The 23,591-nt window shown below is 45.7% G+C and overlaps 2 protein-coding genes across 2 annotated transcripts in view; both read right to left on the reverse strand.

Annotated features, from left to right (window-relative positions):
- Positions 1-11,255: 11,255 nt before the first annotated feature.
- Positions 11,256-13,638, reverse strand: APP-BP1 (Nedd8-activating enzyme E1 regulatory subunit APP-BP1). The gene has a single exon (XM_077641933.1). The coding sequence runs from the start codon at positions 13,531-13,533 to the stop codon at positions 11,923-11,925; it is 1,611 nt and encodes a 536-aa protein (XP_077498059.1). The 5' UTR covers positions 13,534-13,638; the 3' UTR covers positions 11,256-11,922.
- A 2,536-nt stretch (positions 13,639-16,174) lies between these two features.
- LOC144108817 (uncharacterized) overlaps positions 16,175-23,591 on the reverse strand; it is a 23,534-nt gene continuing 16,117 nt past the window's right edge. The window contains exons 4-5 of the mRNA XM_077641998.1: positions 22,040-22,287; positions 16,175-16,735 (exon numbers count right to left, since the gene is read on the reverse strand). Of these exons, the coding sequence (XP_077498124.1) occupies positions 16,484-16,735; positions 22,040-22,249 (462 nt within the window). The 5' untranslated portion in view covers positions 22,250-22,287 and the 3' untranslated portion in view covers positions 16,175-16,483. The remainder of the gene's footprint in view (positions 16,736-22,039; positions 22,288-23,591) is intronic.

The following is a 23,591-nucleotide window of genomic DNA, read 5'->3' on the forward strand; positions in this document are numbered from 1 at the left end:
CATTTCAGTCAACTCGTGCTTCGTCTTCTTGTTCTTCGATGCGGGACTCACTCACGTATATATGATGATGATGATGATGATGATGATGATGATGATGATGATGTTCTCAGGCTTAATGGCGCATACGCACGACGGGGGATTGGCCAGGGTGCATTGCTGATACCAGCGCACACATGGGTAAGGAGTGGAGCAATTGGATAATTTTGTGACCAAGACTCGAATATGGATTAAAAATGGAGATAAAAAAGCGGAAATGAAAATGTAGTGAATTCTCACTCTATCAGAGGGATCTACCTAATGCAATTAAATATCCGTGAATAAAATCGCGCACTGGTTTCGAGGCACATCCCTTGGCGCTTGCCCCGAAGGAGAGGAGCATTGGAATAGATGGACGTATATATGTCTATGCTGCTACGCCGTTCTTACATGCAGTGCTGCATAGACAAATTTGTTCCCTTAGAAAAAAACTAATTAGAAACTTTAAATAATGTTCATGTGCTGTCCAAACGTTGTTCGTCGACGCTGTAATAAATTTTGGGAAGGTTAGCACAAAACGCAGTCAGCAGTATACATACCACAGCCATTCCGTAGTGATGGCCAAATGCTCTGCACTGAGGAAAGAGAACTTGTGAGGAAGTGTTGTCGGTCGTCATACGACCGGTCTCCGCAAGCCAAGTCCTCTGAAGCCATTCAATAATCAAGAGACAGTTTCTTTACCACCGGGCTACTGCCGCAGGCCACTCTATTACATTTCAGTGTATTTTAACTCACTCTGGAATCGCAGCAGCCCGCAGTAGTTATCAAAACTGGAATTACAAGCTATTTACCTCACGAGGTCTGAGGAGTTCCAGCTAGCTAAAAAGAGCGCTTACGAAGAAAAACACTGGCAGTGGAGCTTGCCGACACATCATCACCAATTTCTGCACTCCATCGACCCACAACTCAAATCAGGACTGTCACCCAGGTTTCCTCGCCATCTGAAGGCTCCTTATCATCGACTCCTTCTAAACGCTGCGTTTAGGTCAAGTGAACAGTCCGCATTGCGACAACTGCGGCTTAGTAGAAACGGTGGAGCATACTTTGTTAGAATGCCCAGCGTATGCTGAGGAGCGTGCGCATTATGAACATCTTATGGGATCATTCACTCGAGCGCCTCTAACACTCGACTGTGTATTAGGACCCTTAGCCTGACATAGGAAGCAGAGACGCGCTATGAACTTTTTATTTAATTATTTAGATGACATTGGTCTTCTAAACAAACTCTAATCCCTCCGTTCAGCACTCTCACTGAGCATTCTCTATGCAGTGGACTTTGTCATCCCATTTCCTACACCTCTCTCATTCCATGTTTATCTCCCCGAATTCCTTCCTCACGCAGAGATGCAAGTCAGCGGAATTAAACACCGGCTGAATTATCTGCTCTTCAATTAGAGAGCTTCTCTCGCGCCAGCGAAGCTGATCTGTTAGCGCCGTCGAGGTCTCGATGTCCAGTCGCGGCGATATTTATTCTATTTCTCCAGGTTGCCAATGTGAACCTTGTTCAAAGTCTCGATTATTTCCCGCCATTTCCCGCATCACGTGACAAGCTTCAGAGGCTTCACCATGCACAAACCAGCATTTCCCAGGTTATGAGGCTAATAGCGCTGCCGCACTAAAACAACCGGGTGTCATGCACAAAATCCCATGTTCCAAGTGCTCGGTCTCATACATGGGCGAAACAAAAATCTCGACCAGCCAATCAGGTAACAGAAGAATGACCTCCAGTAGATAAATTCGGAAGACCTCGCCGCCTACTGCGAGCGCTCTGACCACTAAATTGCCCTCGAAGTGAGTGTCTTGGCTGTATACCCTAATCAGTTCAAGAGGCGCCACGCGTCGAGTCATGGCCCATCCGGCTCACAAAGGCGACGGCGAATGGGACTCTTGGAACGCTCTCCTTCGCGTAAGTACAGAGTTCTAGTTCACTGTAACGCAAGTTAAGAGGGCTGACAAGCTCCAAGGCAACTCATATTTGAACTACCTTCGAAAGAAACGGCTTTCTGGGCTGAAGGGAGAACGCGGGGGAAGCTTAACCTTCAACTGTTTCCTCTATACTTCGAGCACAGCCTAGTGCCCAATATGGCGGCGCCGGAGGACCTGTTTGTGAAAAGGTCTATAGATGGCAGCACTTAAGTACAACAAAAAGGAGGTAGGTTTTCTCCCCCCACCCATTGTGTAAATTGCACCGCGACACGAAAATTACTTCTTCCGAGTAAAAGTAGTAGATAGTCAACTACTTTGTGTGTATATGCGGTCAAAGCTGTGGTACCCAAGCTCAAAAGAATTAACCCCTCCCAAGCCATTAAGCAAGAAGGTGGGGGGTCGGAGAGCCTTTGTCCAGTAGCGCACCATTCTAGCTGCCACAAGGCGAAGTAAGTTTTCCAGTTTGGGTCGTCCATAGCCAATAGGAGGTGTTGCCATAGCTCCATTCCGTCTCTTCTGCGAACATTCTTATACAGTGGTAGAGTGGTGTGAGTCATCTTTTGACACGCCTTGGGCACACCGAACCTGGCCGCATTTTCTCGCCCGAGGCCGGTGCGTAATCCGTATTCTACGTATTCCGCCGTCACTGCGCAGAATACAAGCCAGGTCGCCGTGTACGAGTGCGCACGCCGATTCGATACTTCGGAGTCAGTGAAAAGCTTTCGCACCAATACTTAGGCCCATACAAGATTGTTCGTCGAATTGGTGAACTTGACTATGAAATCGTTATTCACGGAAGGACAGTAACCCAATGGTGCCGCGTGCACCCAGAACTTGCACACGCAGTGTTCCTGAACAGTCTCGGTGGTGTTGGCCTGAAACCCTATCATACGCGCGCTAATGGACGCTATATGTTTCGCTCTCGAGCTTATTTTGCATTGCCCGTGGTTTGTTTTTTCCCCTTAATGTTTGGCAAATCATCCGGCCGATGCTTCTGTGAGAGAGAAGTAATGCCGCGAAACTTTGTACTTTTTGTTTGAGTTCAAAACCGTCGGCATGCGGGCATATCACTTTTGAACGACGGCCTGTGGGGCGAGTTGGTGCGAGACTGAAAAAACTGCCTCGCAACGACAACACAAGAAAGGAAAGGACACGTCCTCTTGTTTCTTGTGTTGTCGTCGTTGCGCCGCAGTTTTTTCTATATATCACTTTGTTACACGAGATGCGACCAGCGTTACCCGAATAATGGCAGCCACGTGCAACTACTTGGACATTGTTCTGGGCTGCTTTCTCGATGGGCTTTTTGGCGTCACCTGGAATCCCCCCCTTCCCCCTTTTTTTTTCTGTGGGCATGGGAGACGCTTGACAATATATAATTGGTTTTTGGGGAAAGGAAATGGCGCAGTATCTGTCTCATATATCGGCGGACACCTGAACCGCGCCGTAAGGGAAGGGATAAAGGAGGGAGTGAAAGAAGAAAGGAAAAAAATGGGTGCCTTAGTGAAGGGCTCCGGATTAATTTATACCACCTGGGGATCTTTAACGTACACTGACATCGCACAGCACACGGGCGCCTTAGCGTTTTGCCTCCATAAAAACGCAGCCGCCGCGGTCGTTTTTCACCCATCCCAAATGCGGCAATATTGCTAATTCGGGTGACGTGCTTATTCTATGTGCCCTTTAACACTAGGTTCTGCTTTTTATAACACGAATATCAACGCGTAAGATCTTTCTTGATGCGCGAACGCATTCGCCGAAAATATTGCGTGATAGAGTGGAAATTATCGTTATCATGCATGTAGATTGAGGGCAAGCTTACACATTGCTTAATAATTTTAACCTAATGAAAGGTATTCCAGACGGAAAAAGAATTAGTAAACAAGAAATTATGTCAACTGCACCTTGAGCCTACTGACTGCCCTGTAAATTAGTCCTGAGAACTAATTCGTCCTCCGTGGCTGTTTGGAAGTTGCTTCAGATTTCTAAATTTTAAAGCAAATGCTTGGTTAAAACTGCCAAAATATGTCAGCTTGGATCTTCTGCATTCTCATGCAGGTGCAATCAAGAAAGCCGGGGCAGGAGCCCTGACGTTGAGCATCCAGCCGCCACCTCTAGATGGCGCTACTCTCTCCTAGTCGGGGGCATATATGTCGACCAATCTGTGCCCTGTACAGCGACGGACCAGAACACTTGCCAAATCGTCCCCAACCTTCCGGCCTTAAACGAGCTCCTCTTCGCGTCCATTAAGGCAGTCCTGGAGGCTCTTGTGCGCAACTCCACGCTGAAAAAGCTAGACATAACTGGATCGCTCGTGTGTGAATCGTTTCGAGAGCAGTTCGTCGCATACCTCACGTCCACCACGGGCCTGACGACAGTAAGCATGGATTCTGGGAGTGAACTGGAGCAAAAGGAACTTCTCCAAGGCGTTCTGCACAACCGGACAATTTCCAAGCTAAGCCTAAAGTGCTTTGTTGGCAACGAGGAAAGTGCTCGGCTCATTGCTAGAATCTTCAGAGAGAATGCAGTCTTACGCAGCTTTCACATCCTCTCTACAAAACGCAACCTGACACGACAGCACGAGAGTGTCTATGATTGCTGGCTTGAGGCGCTCTCGAAGAACTGTACACTGGAAGAACTAACTCTTCCATTCCTCATCTGGCACCCAGTGAAGTGGGCGTCATTTTCCAAGATTCTCTCAACGAAGCTAAGCCTAAAGAACGTGTATTTTGAGAACGGCTGCTCTAATTACAGTTTCCTGCCTTCGGTCTCTGCAGCCCTTACAGAAAGTGGAGCTGATGAGATGGTTTCTCTTGGAAGCTACCACGTCGAGCACAACCTTGATTTGATCAAGTGCAAGGCATTTTCAGAAATCTATTTGTTCAGCAATGGCTTCGAGCATGTCAGAGTCGCCGCTCTGCGCGAGCTTCCGCACTGCGGTCACCTCACATTCCTGGCCATGTATGTTAAGAGAGGGGACACGACGCTGTCTTCAGCTTTGGCAGACTGCCTCACATCGACATCGTGCCAGCTCCGAAAGCTGCAGCTCAGCGTCGGATTTGCTGGTCACATCCAAAATACCCAGTCAAACATTTGGTGGGCCAGCATATCGAATTCTGTCGCTCGAAACACGAGCATCAAGGAAATCTCAGTTTCCATGATCAATATGAGCAAAAAAGAGTTCAAGGACTTGGCCGATGCAGTGAAATGTAGCCGTAGCATTAGAACGGTAAATGTCAACGATGAGACCTCTGGTAATCCCACTGCATTTGTAAGGTGCCTGTCGACTGAATTACACTCTCCTCCCGGTTTGCCTTAATGGTGGCCTCGATGCAGATGCAAGCAAGGAATGGTTCACCATCCGTGAGGCAACTCTGAGAAACTGTGGCGTTCTGGCACGCACTGCACGATTCACCAAATATGGTCAATTTGACAGGTAAGCAATGTTTTACGCAGAACCCCGGCAAAAAAAAATTAGATAAATGCTATCCATGCGTTAGCATTAGTACCCTATTTCCATACCCCCCCACCCCTCGACTCTGATTGGCAACTGCGGTTTCCCTCTCACCACCCATCACCTCACATTATCTTCCTCCCTCTTCTCCCCTAAAAGTGGAGAGGGCCCTTCTTTCCACTTTGCCTCCTTCACCGAGGCATCATATGCCACCCGTTCTCTCAAACCCAGTAATTCTGGACAAAAGGATTTTTGAACAAAGAGTTTATGAGTATCATTTTTTTCATATTTTGTAGGATTTCACTATAACAATCTATGTGTCCGGAGATCTCCCGCCGACAGGCTTGCATTTCGTTGCTATTATCATTTCTGCGATAATCAAAAGCCTTCCCCATTGGTTTTCCAAAGCAGTCTTAGCTGCTGCATGCGAGCGCTGGAAAAACTAAAAGATTTTGCTATATATCGGAAGAATGGGCCATTACATTCAATAGTTCCATACAGTAAATATTCAATTTTTTTTATCCAAGAATGTTGGACATGTTCTTCCCTCTCTCCCTTGAAAGTGGGGACGAGATTTTTCTCCACTTTGCCTCCTCTCCGGCCAGGTCTTCACACACTGACGCTGTACACCTTTTGCGATAAGAGCATTCTAATGCTAACGCATTAAAGCGGAATAAAAATCCACTACTCTGCTTATCACACTCATTCCAGTTCCCTATGCTGTAAAAGAATTAAAGAAGATGGCACTTATTGCTACGAAGACAGTCATGTTAGCATTTGTTAACATTCTTTCAGGTAACTCACAAGAGTTACTGATCTAGTTAGTTGGTGCTTAATGAACATAACGTGAGAGGTATAATTTGAACACTGAAGGGACTACAGACATGCTCATCCGTGTCTGTGTCGTCCCCTTTTCCGCGTCCTAATTTTTGCGCTCTCGTGATGCCATTCATCAAAGTTTAGAGCATAAACTTCAGCCCTGCCTCCACCGGAAAAGTTGTGGCTTTTGTAAGTTCTGGTGTTCTTATGTTATCCTCCATAAGCACCAAAAATGTCCTTCTAAATTTAACCACACAACGATCGAAGCTTACAAATCATTGCATTCGCTCGCGTTAAACCCCTATTACACGGGCGTTTTCGATGGCAGTTCAGTTGACCGTCAGTTGAACTGAACGGCAGTTAGCAGTGCTACACAGCAACGCGAACTGGCATTAAGGTCTCAACGGCAATTCAGTTCAACTGAGGTCGGACTTAACGGGTCAAGTGACAAAATGGTGGTCAGCGGACCCGCCGCATCAGCCAAGTCGGCAGCATTTCCCATTGTTAAATGCTCTCAAATCACGTGAAAGGCTGTTGCCTTGTATAATCAATAATTGAATGTGTGGAAACACACAAAGCTGCTAAGCGGCACGAGAAAAAAAACAACGGCTAAGCAGTGAAACCAGACATGTTTCTACTGGATTGGCTTGGCTCTGTGTGGTGTTCAGCTGCAGCGCACTCAAAACACAAAATATGCACAGAAATTTTAGTTCAATAAAATTAAGTGTAAAAACAATCTTTAAAGTACAAAAATAAAGTTAAAAAGCATTCATAAATTGGCACTTGGCGCAATCGCGTGATCCAGAAGGTGAGCAGAGTTTCAAAAAAGGCACCATGTAACTGCACCATCCGAATGCTTTTCAGCAGTTAAACATCATTTTCAAAGATGACCTTGTCCAGCTTTCAGGGCAGTCGAAACGGTCCCTGTTCCCTCTCCATTTGTAGCTATTATGATTTAGTCATCTTTGCTGACATGAGCGTCAACTTTTTACGAACATTTCTATGCGGAAGTGAATGTGTATAAAAGCAACCCCGTTTTCTTACCAGTTGTGCAGCTCAGCCAGCAGGCCATTGGCAGACAGATACAGGCTTGCTCTTCCAAACATGTGTATGGCTACAGTAGTTGCGCGACAGATTTACCGCGCATTTCAAGAAGGTCCCATCTCTCCTCCAAACAGGTACATTGCCGCAGCGGTGGAGCGTATCTCCCAGCATCCGGCTCTGCTGGAAGACGTCGCTGAGCTAGCCTGCATCAGCAAGGATGAAGCGGCAGTTTCCATCAGGAACTGCGTTCGCATCATCGAACCCATGGATGAGTTCATGAGACTCACCGGCGTCGTCAAAGAGCGAGTCAGTTGTCATCCACGGGATGGCATGCACATGCAGCTGGATCAGCTGGATGAACACTGCTGGAATCTTGTGAGACGGTACCTGACGCTTGAAGACATCAAGTATGGCGCAGCACAGCCTGTGTACATGTAGCAATGTGTGAGAAGCTGTGATAACTCGCTTACCATAACGTTGTGCAAGATGTCATGCACTTTTTGTATGTCAGCTCGTCTTTTACATGTGTGATCACACCAGCATGTGCCTTCACTAAAAACTTATGACAAATGTTAGGCAGTAAACTGGTGATTAACCTTGTAGTGGTTTGTTTAACGAGTGCCACACCTGTGAAATTTCTTGGGAATTTTCACAACTCTAAAAAGGGAAATTCAAGTGTACAAGTCAGTGTCTCCGTTCTCACACTTCCAATAGAATTATGGAGTTACGGTCCCTGTTCAAGCTTGCTTCGAAGGTGTAGCGGTTGTCTACAGACTGTGTGATGTCGCTCGCTCGTTCTAGCGTTCACTTTTGCCCTGTTAGACAGTTCAAGACGAGCACTTGGAAGCACCTTATTTCTTGTGTTCAAGACCTAATAAACTAAAAGCTGTTGTTGCAGTTGTGTATGTTACGAGTTTTTCAACTGCGAAATTTAGGCGAATTTTCGTACCTTGTAAAATTGGAAATGGGAAGCTTGCACGCCAGGCTTTTCCGTGCTGGCACCTTTAACTGAAGGATGGAGTCCTGGTTTGTGGACAAGCTTGTTTGGGAACTGCGGGTTATATGACATCGCTTACGTGTTCTATTGTTCTTGTTGAAATGAAGCATTCAAGGCCCCTATTTGATAGTGCTGGTGTATTTTTAGCTTGTTGCCTTGTACAAAAGCGTTCACGTCAAAACCACAACTGATATATCGACCCCTGCAAGCTAATATTGGTAGGGTGCAGATAACTTCATAAATTGTGCGTTGGCTTCCTCCACTACGTGCTCACCGTTTAGTGCGCTCGCCTGGAGAACAGCACCTTGAAGGGGATCGTGACAAACTTTTGTTGTCTATTTTTCTCTATCAAATGATATGGAAGACATTTGCACACGAGTCACTGTGTAAAATGCTCCCATTCTATGCTTCCACAGCCAGTTGATAAACAAGCAATGCACAAATAATTCATACTAATATTCCCAACAGAGTGGTGGAAATGTGAATGGCACATTTTTTGTTTGTACCAGCTAGCTGCTTAAACGGATACTGAGGACAACTTCATCCTGTTATTGTTCTCAGTAAATAAGTGTTCCCTGGCTCTTTCTGGGTACTTGGTTTTTGTCGAAGAAAAAAAAAATTTATGGCTGAGAAAATTGAATTTAAAAACTTTACCGCCACTCTATCCAACATTGTGACATCCACACCGAGGACTGGTTGCCACGTTTTTAAAAAGTGGATGGTGTTGTAGCATATATCATCTGGGCTCCACGCACGCATTTTACTTGTGAAATAAGCCAATGGTGGCGTCTCATACTTTTCATGTTTTGGCCTTTTCTAGCGTTAAAGGATTATATACATCAAACTGTTGGTTGCATGTTTTCTTCTTTGTGATGGTGCACAAGACATTGGCACACATGGACCACCACTTGGTGTCTGCTACTTGCAACAGCGAAATAATCTATAATCGAATTTCTTTTCAAATCTGTTCTGGTTTCAACAGCCAAGTGACAGCTATGACATCAAAGGTCAGGTGTAGGCAAATACCACATAGTGATCCATGCTCAGTAATGTATTAAGAATCATTACAAACAAAATGAAAATTGGTTTTTGAAGAAAGGAAATGGCATAGGAATTGTCTCGCATATCTGGGTGGACAAGACTGAAACATGCAGACAGAAAGAAAGACCAGGTGGACAGCAACATACAGGCGCAAACTTAAAAAAAGGCCGCCACCGTCTTGAAGACATTGAAGTAACGAGCGTTAGCTGTTTGGTTTACGAGATGAACAAAGCGAAGAAGAATGTGACGCTCTTCTCGAGAAATAGAATGTAATAAATACCCTTTGAAATGGGGTGGATTGCCACTATGCTCGGCTACGTGTGCGTGCATGCCGCCTAGCGCGATCTATCAGAGAAATTACAATGCACGTCTACCCATTGTCGAGTTGTACCCCCTCAAGATACGTCCCAAACGGAATTTGCTTCACTTTGGGGCTCAAGGTGGGCCTAGAATTCGGCTTGCGGTGCGATACGGTAACGCTTCAATTAGTAATTGCATGTATACAGTGTTTACCTATAATTTAATTGTGGCTTTATTTCCCTACCATATTCGGTATACAGCTGTCCTCGGATGGGTGCCCGTTGTCAGATTATAGCGGATCAAATGTATTCATGTATAGCAGTCCCATAACGGGACAGTTTTCCTGCCCGTTTTAGGATACATTTTAGTGAAGGGGGGGGGAAGGATGAGAGGGCACAACCAATTTTAATGGCTGTGATCTTGGATTCGAGAAACCGAAACTATGGCACCATTTCGTCCCCCGACGTCATACTCTCATCGTTCCACCTCTATCCACCATATTGGACCGTGACGTCATCATTGGCACGCGGCATTTGTTTCTACAGTGCTATTGTAGATGGCGCTACAAGTCTCAATGAGAGATGCACTGTATTCTAGTTGCAGCCACAGATGGTGCTTTGATCTCAGGGTGGTAGGAGACCCCACGAAATCTCAAAACATGATAAGAGCTCACGCTCTTAAAAGTTCAGACAAAACTGTTGGAGAATTGATCAGCATGATTAGCCTCCATCAGCAAGCTATATGGCACCTGAAATGTGAATGAGGAATCCGTTCTAAATAGAAGCGCTTAGATTTTTGAACTGCGGCTGTTTCTTGGGGGTTAAATGCTACAGGAAAAAGTTCCCAAGACGCTGATAGCAACAGACATGCTGTTGCTCCAAAGAAAAAAGGTACGCAGAACACATTCTAAATAACACCATCATTTTTGGGGAAAATTTGGTTTCACCCGATTCTTGCACCCTGAGCTGAATTATTAAAAATCTGGTTAAACCCAATTTTTATCCAAAACAGCATCCAAAAGTGTAGCTTGTCAGAGTACAAAACTAGATGCACCGCACAGAAACTAACGGGCATCTGATACTTTTTCTGTAGAGGCACTGTCAGATGGAAATTTTTAACCCCAAATGCTTGTAATCCATGGCATGCTTTATTCTGTGGGCAAGTTTGGAAAGTAGATCTTAGAAGCCAAAACACATGCACTGACAAGATGCTTCACTGGCATCTCCACACCAAGTGCTACCGATGCGAACAACGTCCTGTTCCAAGGCTGTTGCGCTTTGGAAATGACCGCTCTAACTTTGAATGGTATGTAAGAAGACAGAGAGGTCTAGAAAGAGACTCTGATGTTCTGCACACTTGGAAGGTAACATGCGAGACACAATAATTGTAATAAAAAAACTGACATGGAGAGCACTTTCTTAACCCAAGCAACTATTTTTAGACCTTTTATGAAAATAATGAGCTCAAACAGACAATTTCATGTTAGAGACACAGTGCGAGTTATTAGTCACTTACATTAGCTAGAAAAAACACCCAATTTCAACTCCCCCTTTCCCAGAGTTCCTAAAAAATAAAACCCGAAAACAAAGGGCCATAATTTTAATCTATTGTAATCCCTTCCAGCATAATGCACACAAGTGATTCTTGCAGATTATGGATGTTTTTAAATTGTAAGGAGAAAGTAACAAATTAAAATCAGATTACAGAGAAGCTGGTGACAGACTAAATGCAAAGAATGCCTAAGTACTAAGGCAAGGGGAATACCAAAATGCATTCTCGCAGCCCAAGTCCAACCATCACCAAGCTATGTAAAGGAGAACCCCAATTATTCGAAAGCTGCCCACTAGATGCACCGACAGCACAACATATGACACATCATGCACGTCGTCCATCACAGGACAGTATAGTCTACACAGGATTGGATGACGTTGTGAGAAGACGGTCGTGCAATGTGCCGAATGATTTGCAAGAATGTCAGAGCCTATGCCTTTTATAATAAGCACTGGATATCACGCTCACCCTCCAAGTATTTCTAAGAGTTCATAGCACTTCACAGGTTTGAAAGGAACGTAAGTTTTATTACCTTCAAAAACAAACTCTGGTATGCATCATATCAACACAGACAAAGAGAGCTTTATAGAGCATAGTCTGTGACTGCACAGAGCCAGATGAACCTTAGAAAGGCCTTGAGGCAATAATACCCTCACAAACACCGGTATGCACCATACCAACACAAACACAGAAAACTTTACAGACCATGAATTATGACTGCACTGAGTGACAAGTACCTTGGAAATGCCTCGAGGCATTACAAAAGAAATGTCTCTGAAGCAGCTGTTATGGCATTGTAAATGAAAGTGTTGTTCAGTGGCACATACTGCCCCGTTGCCAATTTGATCACTTCGTGAGCTGCACAGGCACCGACAAATGCTGCCACAGCATGAAGCTCAGCAGCACCGTACCGGCACATTTCATGGACGTAGTCATCTCTGGCAACTGGCCCAGAGCCCCATTCTTGAAGCACTTGGCCCAGCGATGCCTTTAGTTTGCTAATGTCAGTTTCAAGCTGGTCATCAAAGTAGCCCGGGTAACAGTTGTACTGGCTATAGAAGCGGTCGACAGCCCTGAACAAGACGTAGAAGATCATCTCACTGTCCGGAGAATCCAAGCTCGTCAGAATGGTATGGACTTGGGCCTCCTTGGCATCATACTCTGCTGCCAAGGAGCGACCACGAACCAGGCGCACGCCGTGGGCATTCTTACACAGCAGCTTCACGTCAGCTTCCGTAATGAAGTCCTCAGGCTTGCCAATTGTGTAGAGAAGCTGCTGCACTCTACGGTACACCAGTTTAGCGTCCTTATCAGCTTCAGTGCGGTATACATTCTGCAGCTTCACATACCGATCAGTGTCCGAGGTCATGTCGGGAAGAGTTCCTCGTACAGGCAAACAACCATTCCCTTCGTTCTCAACAAAATCTTTCAAAGCACGCATCATAACCCAGAATGGCTTGCTCTCGGGAGTAATTGTAAGGCAAGCTTCATCTTCAAACAGCTCCTTCACCTCGCGAGGCACCGCTGTAGCGTTAAGAGACCTGTTTACTGCTTTCACTGCCTCCTCAAAGTTTTCCTCTGGCTCACTTGCACTATTTTCTTTCACCCTCATCTTTTTTTTAATCAAATCTTTCAATGCATCTTTTTCTCGGCTATCCTTGGGAAGAGTCTGCGAATCATTCTGTTGTCGCCACTCGTCAAGTGCTTTGAGAAGAATGACCACGTATGGAGTGTGACTGTGCTCTTTGTCAGTGAGTGTTTCCATATTAATAGAGTCGACAAAAGCCCGCAGCGCAGGAAACGGCCTGTCCAGGCGGAGATCGTCTAGGACGTTGTCCGGGTGCGTCTCCATCACTGGGTGCTCGCCAACTTGAAGCCGTATGTAGCCGATAAGCCCGTAAGAACGACATACAACGAGCGGAACTCCTGCGTCCCACAACGTTGCAGCGAGTGTCAGCAGCGTCTTCTCTTGCAGTGCCGTTGCGATGACAACCGTGAAGTTCGAGAAGAATTCCGGGTTATGCTCGAGCAAGTTCTCCGGCGTCTCATCCACGAAGTCTCCTTGGACGTCAGGATTCAGTTCCATCAAAAGTTGAGTAGCGGCCTGCGCTCGCGACTTGCCGACGCTGGCTAAATTCAAGAAGAAATTGCTGCCCACGTCCTGAGCGGCAACCGTGTTCCCGTCAACAATCGTGAAGGCGCCGACGCCTGGCAGTATGACGCTTTTCAGGGCTTCGGTCCCAGTGGCCGTGGCATTGATGAGGCACACGTGAGCGGACTCCAGGGCGGCTTGTCCATGCTCGCCCCACAGCCGTATCTGCCTGTCGTACTTTTTGCTCTTTTCGGACTCGGCCGCTTGCGGTTTCATGACGCCGGTGTGTGAAAACTGTAATGAAAAAACAACTCGGCAAGCAGCTCAGAGTTGTTATTACGCCCAACTGGATACGGATATGACTGGATGCGGATTAGACTTCGCTGCGAGCAGTGGTTGTTAGGTTGCCGCAGCCTTTTCACTTCATTTTACTGTGGCACTAAATATGAAAGGCACACAATTACTGCGTCTTTAATTTTTTCAAAACCAGTTATCCAAATTTTCACACACGTGTACTGGTACACAAACTTAAACTGCTTAAATCACTCAAAAGGTTTAAATCATGCTTAAACGAAGTATTCACCACTTGTAGTTGTGCTCTGGAAAACAAATTTCTGCTATATGACTGATGGATTTTAATTTACAGAATATAATTGATATATCTGACTAATAGAATCAGTCAGGAACCTAATGGTGCCACACACGTCGTTTGAGCAGTGGAAGGCACAGCTGACCAGCTATACTTTGGAGGCCAAGGCGAGTCAAGTCCTGGAATGAGGAAACCGCAAAGTTCAATGGAAGCCCTACCATGGATATGGTCCTAATAAAGCTTCTTTTTATCTCTCTAGTATCCACCCTGCTGATAGTATGGCAGTGCTCGCAAAATCAGGACCGCTCGCACCAAAATGCCAACAAAAGCAGCACGTGTGATGTACAGTGCGAGCAGCTGCAATTGACACTAAGGTCCACAACTTGACAGCGGTGCGTCCGTTCCAACGAGCAAGTTGCAAATGCAGGTGTACCGAAAGTGCAATGGCTGGCTCAGGTTCGAAACAATCACGTTATGTTGCCTAAGGCTGAGACACACTGACATCAGTCTGGCGTGACGCAACAAGAATGATCGCTTTATTGTGGGCTGGGTTTTTATACCCAGCCACTGACATGGCACAATGACACTGCCGATGAAGGCACAATGAAATTGCAGATATATCTACAGAAGCCACTTTATATTGCGCTAAAACCTCAACACAAAAGAGAACACATAACACGAACAGGACTAGCACTGCAGGGGATTGCGCTCAACCTGTGCTATGTGTTCTTCTCTTTTGTGTTGTGGTTTTAGCGCAATATAACGTGGTATCTGTAGAAGATCATTAACCAGCCCGACAACAGCTCTTGTTAATGCAGATATGTCACCTCTCCCCATCTTAACGAGTCCAGGTGCACAGGTGACCGTCGCTGACAGGTCGTTCTTCACAACGGTGGCAGGCTATCCGACCCGGCCGCTTCCGGACTATCTCGCAACATTACCGGAGTACTCTCTGCAGGGGTCCACACGGCGACGCCAGGGCTCGTACGCAATGGCAGTCGAAGAAAACACAAGCTCGGACAATAACAACGCCCTGTACACAATTACAGCGGTTCTACGTCACGAAGCCAGTGTCCGCAGGGTTAAGCCAATTTACAAGGACGTTAGTTGGAATAACGTTCCACTCATTATGTTGGTGGACACAGGGTCACCTGCAAGTGTCACCTCCGTAACGGTGTTCCTGACGTACAAGCAGATGTGGCCACCGTTGCGGAAGTTGCAGATATATCGCGTCAGTAAACAGCCATTGCACTTTCGGTACGCCTGCATTTGCAACTTGCTCGCTGTAGAACGGACGCTCCGCCACTGATGCCAATTAAGTTGTAGACCTTAGTGTCAGTTGCAGCTGCTCACATTGTACATCACACGTGTTGCTTTTGTTGGCAGTTTCTTGCGAGCAGTGCAAAATCTGGAGCATCTGTGCTTATCTCTTGGATTTTTTTGGAAAACGTCCTTGAAAGGGTATTGCAAAAACAAACATCCCACACGAACCAGCTGAAAGTGGAAAGAATGTGGGACACAGCATCTTTACTGCAACAAGATCATAAGCAGTGCAAGCGACATTTTATGATGTGGCACCTAATATCATCTGCTGCCAGTGCACAGTACTTTTGACTAGCCAGGAATGTGACATGTTGCATAGCACAAGTTATCAGCAAGGAGTTTCAGATTATGTCAGATCACTGAGAATGACATTAGGCAATCTTGCGCCGAGCAGCTATGTCAACTTACCTCTGTAAAATGTGCATTAAGTAAACAAAAAAACTTTCAATGTAAAGATAGAGGCATGCACATCCATTTATCTACGTGCAGCATATCGTTAGTGCCCTCCTCCACTGCAAGAAGCTATTTCAAGAAATTATACAAAACATGTACACAAAGCATCACTAAAACCTGTTGTGTCAAGAGCCCTCGGTTGGAAGCATACTGCACTAGTAGAAAGGCAAAGTGGGGAATACATCTGACAGTAAAAAAAACATTGTTTATTTGATACACACAAAAAAGAAAGCGGGTACGCCAAAGCCACCAGCGAGTTTAGTGGCAATAACTGGCAGCCGTGGCTACCTTTATGAATACATCATTTAAAATGTTAAGAAGAGGACTGATACGATTTTACCTAAATAGGCAAAATAAAAATGCGGTACGACTAACCAATATTAGCAATCATCTGATACTTGACGGGCAGTTCCATTTTTTATTTTTTTCTGGAAAGCTAAAGAAAACACGTCAGCCGGTCATTCATTACGAATAAACATAATATAATGAAGCCTTGCAGCTTTGCCAAAACTGTTGCACTGCCCCCCCCAAAAATGACAGGCAGTTCCAGGTTCGAGGTTCGTTTATTACATGTTTATGGTACAAGGTTAGGAAACACTGGAATACAGAAGGAGGTCCCAAAGTCAGAGACTGTGGATGGGACCTCCTGTAAGAACAATCGTAAAAAAGAATTACAGACAGCGGATGCAAAAAAAAAATTAAAGTTGTTGGCATCATAAATGAGGGAGTTTCTCCAACATGAAGTTGCTCCAACAGGAAGTTTCTCCAACATGGAGTTTCTCCAACATGGAGTTTCTCCAACATGGAGTTTCTCCAACAGGAATTCCTAAAACATCTAGTGCAGACCCACAGTGGTGCCACCTACTGGCTGGCACTGGTGTGTTTCTTCACGTGCCTCTCCAGCAGGTGTGCCCTGGTGAACTTTGTGGGGCACAGGTGGCATTCGTACCACAGTCGGGACTCTGAGTGAAGCTCGCTGCGCAACCATAGGTGTCGTGCCCCGAAGGGTTCACCGCACACAGAGCACGTAGTCAGCAGGTCATCGTAGTCATCTATCCAGGCATTGCCCTCAGCTTGGTCAGCCATGCTGTAAGCCCGCTCACCTTGAGTTGACTGCAAAGAGGAGTAAGTTTGAAATCTAAAGGTTTGAAGAAATCTCGCCTGATCAAGCAGTAAGCTCATTGCGACTAATCACAACCAAAACCAAACCAAAATTTTGCAATGAATTTGAATCAACAAGAAGTAAAAATTACCCTCCTACGAGTTATCGCAAGTAATTTGTAATTTGGAATAAATCATAGGAAAAATGCCAGCTGAGCACTGCTTCCCGTATAAACATATTTTCTGCAGAATAAGCCCACATTTTTTCCCAGAATTGCCAGTGCATCTTTAACACGTTCACTGCGTCGTGGCCCACCGGTGGGTCACGCAACGCAGTCCAGCCGTGGTGGCGCAAACAACGATGCGTTTCTTGCAGTGCGGCGACGATATGCTTCCACAAATGCGTGAAAATGCGTTTCCCCTATCATATCACAGATGGCGGTAGAGATATAAAGCGCGCCTATATTTACTGACAATGGCGCTTGCAATGGGTCTGATGATAAAGCTGACGGCTATCAGGAAACAGCGCAGAAAATGTTCCAGCTACCCGCGCCAGCGTTTTGTTCGGGCGCTTTGCACATGCGCAACGTACTTTTGAAAAGCGCTCACAATGTGTGCAAGAGCTCAGCTGAAGAATTAGTCTGTCCTATTCGCAATAACTTGGCTCACTCTCAGTGCCAAGCCTCGTGGTCCTCATCCTTGTGATTTCCATTTTTTACGAGCATTCAAAAATCGTGATGGACTGTCAAAAATTCGACGGAGGTACAGAAAACCAGAAGAAAAGACCCTGCGGTGGAAGCAGATCCGCCGGGACACACGGCAGCCCAAATACGTTGCCATCCACTTCGTGCGGCACAACTTCTGCTCCAGCGAACGTTGAGTGTCCAAGCAGCGACGATGACAGCCTCAAAGAGTTATTGGAAAGTTCTTCTGAACTGTGGGATGGTGAGTCAAGCGATTGCGGCGAAGCGGTATCTGAGGATTCAGAAAATGGTGATGTTCAGGCTGCATTACCTACCGAAAGTTGGAATGCGATAACGACTAGAGTTAGAGCGATATCGTATTCGAGCCCTCCTGTGCTAATCAGCCTCCCGACTGGCAACGATGCTCTCAGCTTGTTTTCTCTTTTTTTGACTGATGACATTTGGGACATGATGGTTCATGAGACAAACAGGTATGGGAAACAGTACATAGACTCGAACGTCCTACAAGAGAAATCGCGTGTGAAGAAATGGACTGAGACAAACGTGCAAGAAGTGAAAGTGTTCGTTGGTGTACTGATCTGCATGGGTCTAGTAAGGCTTCCTAGTCTGCAGCACTACTGGGCAAGAAGCGATCTGTACGGCGTAAGCTGCATTCGCCAGAACATGGCCCGCGACCGGTTTCTGCTGCTACTAAGGTTCTGGCATTTCGCAGATAACGAGGAACCGAGCGCACAGCAGGATCGTCTCTATCGTATTCGACCCTTGATGGAAAAAATGAATCACAATTTCTGCTCAGTGTTGGAGCCAGGCAAAGAGATTGTCATTGACGAAACGATGATTCCGTGGCGTGGGCGCCTCGCCTTTAGGCAATACATCCCTGGTAAAGCCCACAAATATGGAGTCAAGCTATACAAGGCCTGCACGAAGGAGGGCTATACATTGAAAGTGCAGATATATGCCGGAAAATCTGGCGCCATAGCGGGCATGGGGCATGCCGAAGAAGTAGTAGTAAATTTGATGGCTGGCTTCACCGGCTGCGGTCGCACACTTTTCGTCGACAACTTCTACGCGAGCATGCCGCTTGCGTCACGCCTGTTGAAAGATGATACATTTTTATGTGGCACTCTCCGATCGAACCGAAAGGGTCTTCTGAAAGAAGTTACACAAGCTAGAGTTAAAAAAGGCGAAGTCGTTGGTCTTGAATCCCACAACGGCGTAAAGGTGCTGAAGTGGTTGGATAAACGGCCTGTTCTCATGATCACAACGGTTGCTGAGCATGACGCCAGCCTTGTTGATACCGGAAAAAAAACGAGAAAGGGTGAGCCGATCATGAAACCGCGCACAGTCCTCGACTACAACGTGGCGAAAAAGGGCGTAGACTACAGTGACCAAATGACGTCCTACTACTCCTGCCTACGGAAAGGGCTCAAGTGGTATAGGAAAGCTGCGGTGGAGCTCATCGTTGGAACTGAAGCTGTGAACGCATGGGTTGTCCGTTCAATGGTGGACGGTAAAACGTCGCCAATCATCGAATTCCGCGAGGAGTTGGCACGCGCACTCTTCGACACAGCTCAGATTGAGACCGAAAGGACACGCGGAACAAAGCGCGCCCATACGCTGGAAAAGGCCGATGGACCTGCACGGTCTGTCCGAAGGAGATGTACTGGATGCTACGCATCGCTGAGAGCTCGCAGAAGTCCAGAGCAGGCAAAGGTAATGGCGAAGAAAGTTTTTACATTCTGCGCAAATTGCGCGGGAAGGCCATTTATGTGTTTGCCATGTTTCAATCTTCTGCACGAGTAGAACTCCTGAACATAGACTACGTTTTTGACATCGTTAGCTGGTGGCACGTAAGACGTTTAGTTGCAAATGCTGTGATTTGAACTGTTTTTTTTTCTTACAAAAATTATTCTGGAAGTACTTGAATAAAATGTCGAGTTTGAGGTCTTGTTCTTGAGTATTGGTGCTCAGTGAATGCTGAAACGCAGGGTCACGTGACGTTGCCCCACAAAGGGGAGCTGGTCGGGGGGTAGGTAACGTAGCAGGCAACGGCTTCAAAACGCAAACTCTATATTGTGAAAACTTGTGCATGCCCAGGAAAAGAAAGAAGAATCAAGGGTGCGAGAGCAACAAGCGCCTCTGGCATTTGTGCGGACCAGAACGACCGAAACTCTTGGCCACGCTCTAGTGTCATAAAGCAAAAATTTGGTAGACAGAAAGGGCGCCGCTTTTCAAGGACATCCTTGAGAACGCGCTTCAGTCGCGTTCACTGGGGATGAAGCGAGCAGAGTCGCGGTAATAAATGACTAGATAAATTCTCCAGATGCCGTATGCTACAAGAAGCCATTATCCATTTTGTTTCTATGATCTATTTGGTCCTTTACGTCAGGTCATTATTGTTCGATGACGTAGCCGTGCCGTTCAAACGTCCGTGGGAAGCCACCTGACTATTGGCTCATTGGCGACCGGACCTCACTATTGGATGCACATTGCAGCCCATATTGAACCACAGCGCGCAACGAATGGCGAAGGCTATCGTCAACGCGGGTATCTGCTGCTTTTCAGTTCTTTGATTGATCGACTGCTGCTTTCGTCTGATGATTCAGTCAGGCTTACGTCACGCGAAATGGAGCGGAAAATGGACAATGGATTCTAATAAAATGCGGCCCCAGGGGAAGCAACTTCCTGGAAATGCATGGGCCAAGGGAATTACGTGATGATTTTCTGCGCTAGCATACATGATTGAAGTAGCCCGCGCAAGCTGCAACCGAAAATGCCAGTAGAGCCATCTTTCAGCAGGCGGAAAAAACAGCCTCAGAAATGTGCCCCACCGGTGGGCCACGACGCACCCGCGGAAAGCATCGGGTGACCCACCGGTGGGCCACGACGCACAGAGATCAAAACTATGATAAGGGGCTACGCAGTGAACGTGTTAAAAACATATAACTTGAGTGAAAATCTTTCTCGGTAAATAGCAGTATCACCCATATGACATGCAAATCATGACAAAACGTCCTTCATGACGTTCATGACAAAGACTCTCAAGTTCTCTGCAAGAACAGGAATATGAGAAAGAACAAAAAAAAAGTTTTTTTCTGATCAGAAAGCACTTCAGCAGACAGATAATGTGCCAGGCCACCGCATCAGCTGCTGGTTATTGGTGATGCCACCTGTTTAATCTCATATTATCATCAAGAAATATAAACAAACAGAAGCATATATACTGCATTTAAACAGGCCCAACTGTCCAAATGTAACGCCTTGGCAGGGGCAGGACTAATGCATAAAAATGAAGCACTATCTTGTATTCCCATATCACATAGCCCAGTTTGAGGAGACTGATGTGCCGAGTGTTAAGAGCTGGGAAGCCATGAAGGCTAATTCCAGATTCTTTACATAATACTAAGACTGCTACCTGCATTATTACCAATATCAAATTTCCTGCATTATCAAGCCTTCCTGCAAAGAATCTTTCAGGCTTTTTTAATGCTGTGGTAGAGCACCTCAACACAGAGAAGGTATTAGAGGCCATCCAAAGTGGTTTAAGCAAATTTCCATGCCCTTTCATGTTCATTATGCTCATTTTTTATTTAGTGCTCGTTTATTTATTTGGCATTCCTTTCATGTTACAGATACCAGAAGGGTATGCACTTCTATGCAGAATAAAACGCCAGCTTTTCTTATCCGCTCTCTTCCCACTGGGCACTTTTATTTTTCTTTCTTTTTATAAGCCCTTTCTAACATATGTCCAAATTGTCAATTGACACGCGAGACCAGCCACTTTTTCAGAGCTGTAACTTATATAAGCACGTACAACATTGTTCAAAATTATAAACCTAACCAAGTTTGCTGCTATGCCATGCAGCGTGGCTTGTTCTGTAACTCGTGTTCCAAATCTCTCCAATGCAAGGTAGGTTCGGTCATGGGATGTGACTTTTAACATCCCAAAGCTCCACATGGGCTGAGACGTTCCACAGTGGAGGGCTTCAGATTACTTTCGATCAGCAGGTGTGTTCTTCAATGTGATCTCCTCAATCTCCCGTCACCGAACCTTACACCTTCCAGCGGTCCCAGAGAGCCCTACTGCATACAGCTCAAAAGCGAACCCTTAGGGCTGTATATTTTTAACAATGGCTGTACATATGGTGAACTAGACAGCACATGGTTTACTCGGTGAAAACTTCCTGGCAAAGGAGAAGAAGCTGCGGAGCCAAGATGCACCTCTCTTCCTAAGCAGTAGAATATAGTCCCCGCCTGCAGTCGAGTTTTCCCTTAAAAATACAGTATATTGCCAATATTAATTATTTAATGTGTATTTCTAGCACAACTGCTGACTCTCAACATTGAAAGTACAGTAAAAAATAGTATTCTCACAACAAATTTGCTAGGCATGTCTATTTACAATAAGTTTCCACAGATGGCGCCAGCTTGCCCAGCAGCAGGGAGAAGGTACCACAGAGAGAGCACTGTGCCAGGCGGCCAAGTACACTCTCCTGCGGCCAAACTATTTGATGGAATGACAAAGTTATGGACACTCCACCCCCTTCGTTGCCAAGAAAAGCTGACGCCAAGTACAGAACGAACAATAGAGGTCAGGAAGGCGGTGTCCTACCTCTGGATCTTCAGGGCACATTGCATCAAGTGGTGAGTGTTCAAGCTTGATGGGCGGGTGTTTAGAAACCCCAGTGCCTCTTGCTCTGCGACCATAAGCATGGTCTCCAGACGTGGGCACAGGTCGTTCACAACCAAAGCTGTCATTGCTGCTGTTTCCAGTATCACCACACCCATAGGAAGGAGAGGGGTATGGGATAGAATTTGCCATCACCAGAGACTTTGTAGCAACAGCGGCAGCAGGCACGTCTGCAAGACCGATCATCAAAAGAAATGTTGAGAAGCCTTTTTTTTTTGCACTGAAGCAAGACAGTACACAGTTTGAATTATTGCTCAAGAAACACAGTCTCAACAGATTCATGTAGACACGAAGCTCATGATTTGACAGAAATATGTCAACCACTGCCTGCCTGCTATTTACTGTTGTCTCGACTGTTGCCATCATCACGGATGTGTGTGTTTCACATAGATAAATCTGCATAAATACATTTTTCATTGCTAAGGCACCCCCCTCTCTGTTGTTTAAAGACCAATGTTCCTGGAAAGCTTATAAACCCAAATAAAAAAATAAAACCTATGTCTATTGTTAGCCTTTTCAAACTATGAAATATGCAGATTTTGCAAAACCAAAGCTTTGACAAGAGATCAAAACAGTAGAAACATCAAGTATGCTCCTATGGCAACTCACCAGACACTTTTCTGCACTATCAGTGGTGACAATTTGCAATCAGCTAGTTCATGGCCTCAGCCTCATAGGAGAAGGAGGGGGAGGAGGGGGAAGAGAAAAGGCAGGGAGCTTAACCGGAAGAATAACCAGTTTGCTACCCTGCACGGGGGGGGGGGGGGGGGGGGGGGGGGGGGGGGGGGGGGGGATAAAAAAATGAAGGAGAAAAGAGAGTAGCAGAAAATTGAAGTGAATCATTGAGGATGACTTCGTCAGCCTCGTAAATCCTAAGAAGAACAACACTGAGAGCATGTAAAATGAGACACTTTGTTGCTTGCAGCAGGTTTTCTAGAAGAGTAACGTTTGAATAATAGAACGCAAAATGTATAAATACTGAACACAATGGAAACAAAGGCATCTTCGAACAAAATTACAGAATTCAAAGAAAAGAGGACAGCACCATGCTGACTTGCTCCAGAAATGCATAGCTAAAAGAAACAAGATGTTAGAAGGCAAAGCAAAAAAACAAACACAGCACATGTTCTGACACTTCAAGGTACAGAAACAAAGCACGACTATGCTGGACATATTAGCACACAGTTTTTCTCCGAAATGTTCAGCAATTTAGTCAGGATGACTTCGTCATGATTTCGGCTTTGGGAAGATGGGAATGTGATGTGGCACAAGATTTACTGTACTGCTTTATGTGTAAACAACACAGCTTTATACAGGAATCAACACATAGATAGTACAATGCAACACTGTTGCTGCAACTAGCACATCAATACCACACATTTTCATTCCGTTGAACGAAAAGGGATGCTGTATACTTAAGCTTAATGAACAGACCACACATCGTTATAATCAGCCTTGTCCTGTGCCAGCCATT

This window comes from Amblyomma americanum, chromosome 10, assembly GCF_052857255.1.
Source record: "Amblyomma americanum isolate KBUSLIRL-KWMA chromosome 10, ASM5285725v1, whole genome shotgun sequence".
In the NCBI taxonomy this organism is placed as follows: domain Eukaryota; kingdom Metazoa; phylum Arthropoda; class Arachnida; order Ixodida; family Ixodidae; genus Amblyomma; species Amblyomma americanum.